The sequence below is a fragment of the Pterocles gutturalis genome, unplaced genomic scaffold, assembly GCF_000699245.1.
Source record: "Pterocles gutturalis isolate BGI_N339 unplaced genomic scaffold, ASM69924v1 scaffold13520, whole genome shotgun sequence".
Taxonomy (NCBI): domain Eukaryota; kingdom Metazoa; phylum Chordata; class Aves; order Pterocliformes; family Pteroclidae; genus Pterocles; species Pterocles gutturalis.
In genome coordinates this window covers 66,587-79,089 of record NW_010140979.1, presented here as the reverse complement: position 1 = coordinate 79,089, position 12,503 = coordinate 66,587, and the positions used below count along the sequence as shown (strand labels likewise).

The 12,503-nt window shown below is 40.9% G+C and overlaps 1 protein-coding gene across 1 annotated transcript in view; it reads right to left on the bottom strand.

Annotated features, from left to right (window-relative positions):
- Window positions 1-1,246: 1,246 nt before the first annotated feature.
- MYO1E (myosin IE) overlaps window positions 1,247-12,503 on the bottom strand; it is a gene marked incomplete at both ends in the record, with an annotated part of 47,993 nt that continues 36,736 nt past the window's right edge. The window contains 6 exons of the mRNA XM_010083872.1: window positions 1,247-1,339; window positions 2,148-2,305; window positions 3,878-4,024; window positions 9,132-9,277; window positions 9,727-9,896; window positions 10,591-10,705. Of these exons, the coding sequence (XP_010082174.1) occupies window positions 1,247-1,339; window positions 2,148-2,305; window positions 3,878-4,024; window positions 9,132-9,277; window positions 9,727-9,896; window positions 10,591-10,705 (829 nt within the window). The remainder of the gene's footprint in view (window positions 1,340-2,147; window positions 2,306-3,877; window positions 4,025-9,131; window positions 9,278-9,726; window positions 9,897-10,590; window positions 10,706-12,503) is intronic.

The window sequence follows — 12,503 nt, the reverse complement described above, 5'->3', positions numbered from 1 at the left end:
TATTTTTTTTTCCTCTCTAGGGCAAAGGTGTAACACCCTGATGACCTCAATCCCACGCAGAAAGTTAGCCCAGTGTCCTGCTGTATGCAGAGGCAGGCTGTTCTGATCAGGATTCTCTGCTGCCATGCCCGTTCAGGAGCTGCCACAAGCACTGGGGGATATACGGTTACAAAAGGCCACGCCGCAGGTACGGGCAGCCACTGGTGCCTTGGACTTGTGTGCAAATCTGCATCCAAACTACCTTACCTACATGAGGCACGTCTGGGCCTGGTCTGCAGGCACAAGGCTTCTTCAACCAATGTTTCTGTCTCTTCTTTGTAGCTATAAAACTGCTGAAGGAGGTTTTTTTGAAGACTTTCCTTGCTTTAACTCATCCTGTATGAATATTTCCTCTCTGTGTTTGCATACAGGTTAACTCCTTTAACAACAGTAATCTCCCACTTTACTACAAGCAGTTCTTGCAGATCCCACAGTCCTTACGTTGACTCATACAGCTATGAGGTTTTACTAGGACTGGGAACTGTCTAGTTAATTTGGTGACCAAGACTGGTTGCACACCAAACGTACACCATTTGCATTGTGCTTCTAAACAGGAGCTGACTGAAAGAGAAGGCTTTGTTAAAAAAAAGTACTCTGGGAGTATAAGTAAAAGAAAACACTTGGGAAATGCTGGGTCAATGGAATATTGTTCTCTCCTCTGAGTTCACAGGCTAAATTAATTGTATCTCTTAAGGGCAGAAGTGAAACACCCTAATGACATCAATCCCATGCAGAAAAAGCCACGCTGCTTACTGGCACAGCTGATGGGTCTCAGCATTCAGCACACACAAAAGTTGTTACGTAACAGGGTAGGACAATGAGACATAAATTGCATTGTATTGTTTATTGGCACTGAAAGCAGTTTCACTGCAAAGCATCATCTACGGCTTGATAAGCGTATAGCTTTTACCCTAGAAAGGAAAGGGGACAAGACTCTGGGGCCGGTTTTAGGTTCAGTGTCTTATACCAAGTGGCTGAACATGCCAGTGTCCATCACAACCAGGATATCTGGTGAAATACCAGTTTGATTGTCTGCAGACTCCCACAGTACACTTCATAAATTGCCTACAATGTGTTTTCCAGACAGGATCTTTTAAAGAGGATTTTAAACCTTTATTTTTTTAATGGGTAAAAATTACCAGACTACAAGAGTGAAGTGGAAGCCCAAATTACGGTTTTGTTTCTGTCCAAGGCTAAGAGGACTTACCAGGAGGAGGTGGTGCTGCTCTCATCGGGTAAGTCTGACTTTGAGACCTGTTGGAATACCCTCTACTTTGGGTAAAGTTCCGTCTAGTTGGACCTAAAAGAAACCAACAATATTTTGTTACCCTTCCAAAATTACATTCAGTCCTTCTGGCTGCCAGACCCCTACTCTTGTGATCTGAACGAGCTGATCTTGAGGAATAACGAATCTGACTCCGACAGTGTTGGTCAGGTTGTGCTAAAGCTTTAGGTGCAGCAAGGATGACTTGGGCATATTGTCCCTTTTGTGATCCAGTTCAGCCACAGGCTATAAAGTAGATCTGTCTCAAGACTACAGTAAATGAGGCCCAAAAGACCGTTAGTTTTATGAACTTGTTTATAAACCATGGATAGCTGGCACAGCAGTAGTTTTCACTATCCTGTTTCTCATTAGTAATTAGTATGAGAAAAAGGCAGGACACAAAACCTGAGAGGCAGCTCATTCTTCAGTGATGTACAGAGGGTACCCTTCCTCGCACCACCACCTGTCCTGATGCAGACCCTGCTTCATCAGCAAGCCTGTAGGAACTGCAGGAGCTCAGAGCAGAGTGACTCTTCCCGAAATGCTTGGCCAATTGTGCTATTTGTACTATGTCACGCAACTAAATGCCTCATTTCTTTTGCTGCAGAACAAAGTATTTCAGACATTTCAGAAACAGTGAAAGTGACAAAACTCCAGCACAACGGCAGAGCAGCAGGGCATTCTGCTGTATATCATTAGGATCTATAACTTCCCTTTTCTTTTAAGTGTTACAGAGAAATAATAGGGAACACGCTGAAGCTAGAGGCAAGCACACAGAGAAAGAGTCAACCATTCTCTCAATTTCTAAACCATTCACTAGCTTCTAAAGGAAATTCAAACTTACGGGAATTCTTTGGTAGCCCTGGTCCGATGCTGATCTGCAGCACTTTATTACTTGGCTTGAGAATGGCTATATCTCCTTGGCCCTGCATAAACTGCACTTGTCGAGAACCACCACTGCTCCAGGGTCCCCAACTCTCCTTTTTCAGCTTCACTTCAAGTCTAATATAAGCATGAACAAAAAACCAGAAAGCATTTCTATGTTGAATCAGGACAATATCACTTGGCAGCAGGTAACTCAGAAATATAAAAATAGAAAGCTCAGACTGAGAATCTGTATTCCCCGAGTGACTCAGCTGACATAAACCACCTAATTGAATCTCTTTTTCCTGCTTTTAAAAATGTTCTTAATCGATGTTTTAAATTTCCTGTTAGAGCTACTCAAAGGAAGATGCCCTGGAGAGAATGGGGAGTACAGTGAGCTTTAGGGAAAAATGTGCAAAGGTCTGAGTAAGAGATGTGTCTGCCATCGGACATCACTGCTTCTGCAGCAGACTCTACTGGAGCAAGCTTCCTGAACATTCTTCTGTATGTACCATTAGATGTATGTATACATATTGGCATGTATATGCCAATATATACTTTAGGAGTGGGCCTTGTGCATGTTCTGGGAGTAAACATTTTTGCATACATATACTTCATTCTTTCCAATTTAAATTTTTTTCCGTGTGTGTGCACGTGCGTGTGCACACACACACACACATATACGTTCTTTACAGCTTTTCCACACTATCCATCTGCTCTGAACTGTAATCAGATATGAGCTAAGGAAATTATGATTCGGTTTTGGGCAAGACCCCGGATTCCATCTTACATGAACAAAAGGTTTACTCCAGGTACTGGCTCTGGATTCCCAGCGTACAGGAGTATATGCTACAGGAATGTTGCATATACTCCTGTATATGGAGTTGTCCTCCTACACCCTTCCCAAGCTAAAATAATAATCTCCTGTTACCTTCTATAATTCTTCCACTTTTTCAAAGGAAATAGAATAAATGTACAAATCCAAGGCTTGCTGTTGCTAGTCTGCTTAACGGGTAGGAGTATTAACAAAAGCACGTTGGTTGGGATAGTTTCCAGCATGTCCTTACACCTAAAATGCACATCAAGCATTCCGTAGCTTTTCAGGCTTGTGTCTAAAAAATGTTCCCAATGTCATTTACTTAATGATGTTCCTTCAGAATTATCCTCTCACCCTGCAGTTCTCTGTCATCACAGCAAACTTCAGCATTTCAGACTGTTACATTATGTCTCCAGAACCGTCTTTCAAACTCTTCATCATGATGTTTCCACTCCTGGGCCAAGGTTAAGGAGTTGGAAGAAGATGCTCCCTTCTCATGGCAGGACGCAGCAGCCAGCACAGAGATGGAGAGTTTGCACTGGGGTTGGCTTTGCCCGGCCCCTGCTCCGGGGCCACAGGTCTGCTAGCACAGAGCTGCTCCGGAGCACAAAGCCACCGACCCTCCAGTCGGATGCCGTGTTCAGTAGAACGAAGGCAACTCTTCTATGCACAGAGACAGTGGAAAGGGGCAGGTGGCTCAGGTACAATCCTAATCTGTTATTCTGATGAGCTAATCAGAAAGTCTGGTCTCCTTGCACATATAGATCTTAACACTGTGCTGCCTCTTATTTTAAAACCCCAAGTGTCAGGGGCTCAACAACTAGCACTCATTCATTTGCCTTGGCAAGAAGATTATTTATTCTTAAAAGCCCATTGAAAAAAAAATAACTCACGTATTGCTAAATTTCAGAGGTAGTTTTCTTTGTGTCTTCTCTTCGTATCGTTTTGATAGGAGGCTTAAAAACTCAGTTTTGAAGACTGATTCGAGCAAACTATCATATTCCTGTTCATGTAGAATGAAAATGTCATCCTGCATTGTGCTGAAAAGAAATCAGAGCATATACTGTTCAGATGAAAATTTCATCAGCAAATACAGCCATTATTATAATGACATTTGCAGGGTACTCATGGTTAATTTTTAAAAACATAAGGAAGGCCAAGCAGCATGAATTAGAGAGTCTTGCTTTCTGAGAACAGGTTTGGGGTTTTTTTTCAGGAGTCGATAACGGAATCTGAAACAATCCTTTCTGAGAGACAGGAATACTACTTAGTCACTTCACAGTAATTACTGTCAGCAAAAGAACACGTGCTATTAAAGTTACAATTGAAGTCCATCTCTTCAATAATGGCAAAACTTGTGATTACAGATGAATTGGAAACTTGAAGGTCACTGAAGTGAGACTGGAACCCAAAGCAAGCAAATTCAGACTGCAAGCCTTCACCTTTCCACCGGCTTTAGCTTGGAATGGTTTAGCACAGTATAAAAACCACATGCGCTGGGTTCCATTGCCACCTTCAGATAAACTCCTATATACACCTGCTGAAGATGCTGCAAACCACTTCACAGAAAATGAACATCAGTAATCTGCAAGGCTGATTTCTGCCCTTCCGCAGCTCCCGCAGTAGAACAGCTCTGCCACGTGCTAGCCAGGCTTACTGTTGTTCCAGCATGCTCGCAGTGTGTTTATACGTCTACCATTCTTCCTTTTAACAGCATGTTGGCGTAATTCCTAGCTGTAACTACACTGGTGCCTGTCTGCTTCTGCATCCTCGCTACAAGAGGTACGAACAAAGCTTTCCAAACAAAACTGTAAGACCTGAAAGTGGAGGCCATGGGTCCCTCCCTTACTGCCTGACTTGAACAGCATAAGCAACCGGAGGATGCTCTGGCTCAGTGTGCTGATCCCACAGTACACTAACTGTATGTTGAAGCTGGTTAGCATCCCACTGCATGAGCTTACAGAACCAGGCCACTGCATGGGACAGCAATGCTAGATCAGAGAGATGGAAACGGTGGGAGGGGACTGCCCCTTGGACAGCCACCCACGTTTGCTTCGGAGTAGAAGAGACAAGAAACCTCCACTTTTATGTGTGATCTCATAACCAGTTTCCATCGAGTTAAGATTGTTGTGGTGTCAGACGAGCCTTCCCTCTGTGCCTCACCCTGTTCATTCATGAGCATTCTTGTTCCTTCCCTCGTTCCAGAATCCATTCCCTGCCCTTTCTTGGTAGATTCATTTTCTGCTTCCCTTACTTTTCAGTGTCTCACCCGCAGCCCCACGCAGCCACCAGAGTGCTAGCTAGTGTAGGAAAACGTGTGGCTTGGAGAAGAGACAGCACAGGACTTCTGACAACTGCTCAGAGCTGAGAATTGCTTCAGCTTGTCGTGCAACATTTCACAAATGGAGCACAACCAACGAAGAAAGGAGCATTAGTTACGTATTGTTAAGTATTCCTGGCAGAAAACGCGTGGCTCCTCTTCATGGTTGTTTAATCTGCTGCAGGGAGTCTGAAGCCAAAGCTGCTCTGCTCTTTTGCCAGTGTTGGTCAATCTGCTGCTGCTATTACTAATGCCAAAAAATACTATTTTATATTAGCAATTTCTTTCATATCACCTACTAAGTGAAAAAGGAACTCTCAGTCTGCATTTCTCTTTGGAGAAATGGACCTTTCAAATCTTATTGGATTTAGAATTAACATCACTGTAAGTTTTCACCATTTTTTTCCAAAAACCAGCAGGTGTAACTGAGAAGTGTGAAGGCTGCAGTGGTTAAGGCTGTGGAAAACGAGGCAGGTGGCTTTGGCAGCCAGGTGAAGGGTAAGCCCAAGTTACACACCTATCACTAAGAAACAGCTTATTTCAATGGTTTGCATAGCAATCCATCATACAAAGAAGGTGCTGGTATCTCACCTAAATCTATGTATGTATTTCAGAGTAACTCCAAAAGTAAATTAATTACAGCACATAAGGAACTCTTTAATGTTAAATGTTCTTTAACATTCAGCAAAGAAGGTGCTGGTATCTCACCTAAATCTATGTATGTATTTCAGAGTAACTCCAAAAGTAAATTAACTACAGCACATAAGGAACTCAAAGAACATTCAGCTCAGAATGAAAAAGCCTCCACCTTCTATTGGAGACAAAATTAGGTCTATTTGCCCTCATCGCTGTTTTCTGATCCTAATGACCTAGCAACCAAGAGCTTTCCACTTTTGAGCATACTCCTCCTTTTCCTCTCCTGATTGCTTACTCTATAAATCTGAAAGGAGGGAGCAGGCCTGGCTTTCTGACCTTCCCTTTTCATCCGGTTACTGAAGACTAGGACTTCCTCTACAGACTGTGAGTCCTTTTTTATACTGGATTAGAAATAGCTTTACAGTGCTGCTCGAGGTGCTCTTGACTGTCAGATATGAAAATACAATTCTAACCCACTTGAGACATTAGGTAAAGGTTGAGTTTTATCACTGCCAGTTTTTCTAAAAATCTACCTACCACCTGTGTACTCCATTATCATCTTTCAAATTCTGCAATCTTACCCATAGTTCAGAAAACAGTGTATGAAACTGCAAACTTAGACCTAATTAGTATTCAAACAGCAATAAGAAATCTATAAGAAGAGTAAAAGCATGACCTCCTTCCTATCATCAAGCAAATCTAGAGTCTCAGCAAGGTTCCAGATGAGACATCTAAGAAAAGCCCAAGACCTACAGTAAATATGATACACTCAGTGGTCCTATTTTGGCTGATTTGGCAAAGAGTCTGACTTCACAATACTGTTGGGATGTCTTGTGTCACTCCTTATCAGATGAATTACAAAGCTCAGTTATCTAGTGTTACTAAACCGCAAGAACAGTTCAGTGAGAGCATGGGTTGTCGTTCTCAGTACCCTGAACAAATTCCAAGTTGGGCATTTGCACTTTAGACTGCAGCTCCTTTAGGAATGTAAATCGTTATGTAGTGTTAACTGCTGTTAATACATGTCAGTAATGCTGATTATTCTTTTATTTTGTAGAAGTGTATTGATTCAAGCTTACATCAATATATTGCATATGCATGGGTTTCTTGAGAGATATTGTTCAGACAGCAACGCAAGAACGCAGTTATGCTCTCTCCCCTTCCATTATTTTGTATTGATTTAATTAACATTTAATATTGCATGAAAAATAATAAAAATAATAAATGAAACTTGTAAAACTTTGAGGCTGCAATATAGAAGAGAGCTAAATCCATTCTGGATAAGCTCATGAAGAATATTACTGCAATTATTTAATTCCAGCACAGAAGTTTAAGATTCACTTCCAAACCAGCCAGAAATCAATTATCTTAGAGGCGTAGAAAATTTAAACAACAGGGACAATAAACTGGAGCTTTTAAAACACACGTGAAATTGCAAGTTAGAGCTAGTGCAATTTTTACTTTGAGCCTGACATTGGAAAAACTGTTTTGAGGGTTTTTTTGTTGTTTTTTACCCCCCAAAAATACACAATAGCGAATACATGTACTAAATAAAGGTTTCACTATAGTTTTACTAATTGAAGACTGTTGTGCAAGTGCTAACTTTCATCACTGAGACACAACTATCTCAGCTTCAAGAGAAGCATTAACTTTTACAGCCTCTGCAGCCAGTGTTGTATTCCTCCTAAGCCACTTCAGTACAGAATTAAGAGGTCCCTTGATTAAGACCTGTTTGGAACTCAGGCCATACTAACATGATACCAGCCCTCTTGCCCCCATAGGATTTTTCGGGTTTGCTTTTGGGGGAATACATAGGCAGTGTGCTAGCTTGTAATACTGAATCTACTTTTAGCACATACAAAACCCAATGTCTTTTACAACAACAGCAATCAATAAGCTCAGTTCAAAACATTATTAGACACAAAGTAACATGCATATTTCCTCTGAACTAGCGCATTTGGTTTTGCTTCAGAAGGTTCTGCAGAACTGTGATTTCCACGTGAGAGGGGTGTCACAGCTTTCACTGCCTTGGGAGGCAGCCACCCTTTTCGCTGACTCAATGTGGCTGTGCCTTGGGAATGCTGCAGATCCAGTTCAAGCGTCTGGCTGCAATCTGTTCAAGGCTTGCACAGCACACAGTCTAAACCCGGAGCACTAAGAAGACAGGTTCCACTCTCATCTTTAAGCTAGATCTACTACAGTTATTTCGTTGCAGCCTTTGTTATAAAGATGTATGATAAATAAACCACAGGCTTTGAAAACACTACTATGAGCAGAGACATCTTGCAGACCTTTCCCTAATCCTGAAAGGGCTATGAAGAATTCTGCAAATACGTGAAATCTGCTGTTTTTAAGTACTGGATAATTATGTCCAAAGATTTCTGGCTATGCTAATGGCAACATTTCGTAAGCATACGCTAATAAACCTTTGCAGTAGCTGTCATACACAGTACTAAAGTGTAGACTTCTATCCATTAAAATAGTAATTTATTTAAATATTTAAAGTACACTTTCTGCCCTGGATTGGTACACTCAGCTACCAGCTCTGATAAATTGCAATAACAAATGCAGAAGTATCCAGAGACTTTGTTCACTTATCTTGAAAGGAATGAAATGATCCAGTGCTCTCATGGGCAGTTTCTTCCTGTTTTTGCTCACCTAACTGGGTTTCTTAGCTCTGTGTGAACACCTCGGATATTCCTTACCATCTGGGATTGGCTTGACATTCATTCAACACGTGATGTGAAATCCAACTAGAAATAAAGGTTTTAGTAGCTGAGCAGAGAAAGAACCCCCCGTTAGGAAGCAGTGGACACGTACAAGGTGTACTTCTGTAAGCAAGAATTATTTCTGGGATACAAGCCTGAGACAAAACTTACTAGAACCTGCCTGTGCATGGTGAATGTGTGCTTCAGAGATACATTTTGGGGGACACAAAACTTGACATGAGACCCAGTGTAAGTGAAACATTTTAACAACTAGTCAGAAAATGTTTGTGTGTTGGCTACAAACAAACATCTGTTGCTACAATACACTCAGTAGGTCTGAGAGTGAAAATAAGGCTTCAGCTTTCTTTGTTTGTAAGATTCAATTAATACAGCTTAAGAAATTAACCCTTCATCCATCAACTTATTTCCCCCCGTCCTACACAAATTCTTCTGTCAATGGGAAGATATGTTCACGGTACTGACCTTAGAGAAACAGAAAGAATTCTCTCCACTTCCATCCTTCGCTTTAAGACTTCCTTCACTTGGCCTTTCTCTGGACCCTGCTTTATCTTTTCACGCCCGATCAGATAGATGCACTTTGGAGTGAGGACTAGATCTCGCTTCACACTCTGAAACACAAAATTGTGTGAAACTCCATAGCTATGCAGGGATCAATGCACTAATGCTGTGATGCTGTTCTAAAGAGATATCACGTACTATGATTCGGTGCAATGATGTTGGTCTTTGGTTCAAGTGAAAAAAATATCGATTTGATTAATCACATGACCTCAGAGTCAGATTGCACAGGACAGGAAAGTAGCTTTGCTCATTTCCTAACTAATGTAGCTTTCAGCCCAGCAAGTCCCTCAAAGCCATCCTGGGACAATAGGTTTGACAATGGCAATGTTCCAATCACAAGGGTGTAACTGCTTCCCTACTGTGTCTCTTGGGCCACAGAGGCTTTTTTCAAGCTGGTATCCTAGATGGTATGATACTAAGGTGGTGGAGTTTCTGTTTAAGGATGGTAAGGACATCCCCAGAAGAACTAATCATCAGCGGACATTGCTCTTAAACCTACCTTAAACCGTCTATCATACTTAGTTACGGTGTCTGCAAAATCAATCTTCTCCCGTTTGCCCACAAACTGGCGTAGCTCCGGATGGTCCTCCATGCCTATGTAATCTCCCACAAAATTCCTGTTAATGCTGTTCCTTCTTCTCTCCTTCTTGTTCAGCAATAGATCTGATGCTTAAATACCAAAAATAAACATTAATAGTATTTACTGAATTTTCTAAACTCATGATCTGAGAGAGCTGTTTCAAGCAGAACATTTTTGGAAGAAGTGATAACCAAATTTTTTATAATATGGAAAAAACAGTGAAGCATTGCTACTTATCTTTTATACAAGAATCCAGGTGATTATTAAATCCATTCCTAATTAAATACTCTGATGGCAAGCTCAGCAGTTCTGATGAACTGGGAGCACTTCTGGAACTAAGTAATTTCTCACTCGTTGCTGGAAATTGAAGATTAACTCTTCCTAACCCAGAATGTTGTTCATTCACATAACCCGTCACACATGCAACTAAGCATTACAGTCCTTGGACTGCATTGTATCATTTGTACAGACCATCTAGGTCCTGTATAACTGGGAAGCTCTTCCTTTTTCATTTCTATGGAACATCCCTGATCTCTGTCCTACTCAGCCTGGCTTTGTTTTGAGAGTGAAACACTGGGTAGTCCAAGAAATCCATGTATGCAGAGCAGCCAACCTCATCAGTGGTACCTTAGAGGTCCAACAATTTGCCATCATTCCTACACAGCCATCTGCAATATAATAGTTTTTCCTACAGACAGGGAGATATTTCCTTCATCTCTTGTGGCACTCTTTCTGTTCCTAGAACCACGTGTGAAATCTCTGTCATCAGAAATTATGACCTACCTTCTTCTCTCATCTGTACATATTTTTTCCTGGCCACATACTTCCTCCATGCCTTCTGGATGGCCCTGGCATGCCCATCGTACTTCCTCTCTCTCATCTCCTCTAGCAAAAATAGCTGTACAAAGAGACAGTAGGGTGAGTCAAACATTTCACATTATAAGTTCAAGAAAAAGCCATATTTTACTTTCAACAATTTTGCAGTGCATTTTACTCTAGATCCAAGGTGGTGCCTCTACCACAGCTATGGGATCTGAGATCAGAACGTTAAAGTAACTTTTTCTGGAAGAAATCTCTGATGCTTGAGTGGTTCTGGCTCTTACCACTCAACCCATTAATCTTGACACCCGATGATGAAGAAAGAGGAATACGGATTCTCCCAGAAACAATCTACTGGTGCAGCTCAAGATTCTCCACTGGGCATCCATCCACCCTTCACCTTCACATTCTCCAAAATTCACATTTCTCTTGTCAGGATGTGACCACATCTATGGGTATCTGTGCAATGTGTAACATAACGCACTCTATTCACATGCAGCTTTCTTCTCTGTCTGAATTTCATGCCTTTCTGTCCATTGGCTCCATTCTTTCCCAGCAGTGAAGTCTGTTGGCTTGCTGCAGGATCTACAAGTATGATCTTGTATTTCAGTATGACATAATAAGATTTTTGTGTCTAAAGTGCTGTCAGAATTCAAGAGGAAATGCTGATTTATCAAAACAGAAATGGAAGGTGCATCCCCTTCTTGAGAGTTTCCCAGGTCCCACTAAAATATATGTAAATTTAATGCACTGGAACAACTTTATAATTATTGTAGGGTACAGCATATTTCACTGTAGCCTTTTACATACTTCAGTTAAGTGTTTTCTTGTCTCACTGTGTCTCACACAAGCATTTGGCTAACAATGACAGTACTAAATCAGACCACTGACATGACTGTCGCTTATTATTTCCCTCTACTGTGTGTTAAATATTCATTAGGATTTTTCTTCTAGCTTTTAAAAGAGAGAAAATTAGTAAAACCAGGTATCTCAAGACGCAAACCTGGGCTTTAGGATCCTTTTTTAAAAATTTGCTGCCCTAAACCATGCAAATCTAGAAAAATACTGTTGTTCATACTGATCTTAAAGAGGAAACTTGATCTAGTGCAGACCATTTCCGCAGAACCTCCCTTGCTCTTGTGCAGAGTTATTTATTCAGGTGTTTGATGGAAATGTAAATAACGAAGCCTCCTTTCTGCCACTCATAAAACCTTATTTCACAGTTGGCAACTCTCCATCTACAGCAAACTTATTAAAAAAACCCCTCTTCACAAACACACAAGCACTAGCTAGGGTTTCAGCACACAGGCATGAGTGCCCCTGATGCAAAAACTTACTCGGCTTCAGCGGGGGCATGATCAAGCCTTTGTGCAATTCAGGTTCCAGTAACAATACTGATGTCACCTCTTGGGAACACCCATCACTTATTTCTCTAATGATAATGCTAATTGCAAAACCTCAATGCAAAATAGTCTGCCACCTGCAGTTGAAGGTCACAATTAAAGAAGTTCAATGAAAACACTGAGTTAAAATATGGTTCGTACATTATAAAAAAACCTACTGCATAAATTCTTTCCTAAAATATGTATTATAAAGCCCCCCCTCACAATGCTGAGCAAATCAAGTATTTTTCATCTGATTAACCACAACAGTTGCTCTCTTTGGTGACAAAAAAAAAATTTCATTTGCCATCTAAAAGATTATTTTTCTCAAAAGTAATAACCCTAGCCAGTACTTTAGTAATACGAGATTATTGTCTTTGATCAAAATACATAAATCAAGCTTTAGAATAATCAGCTCATAGAAAATTTTTCAACTTAAAATGAAAAAGGCCCAGACTATTTTTAGTATTTTTTTAAAAAGTGATTTCATGGCTT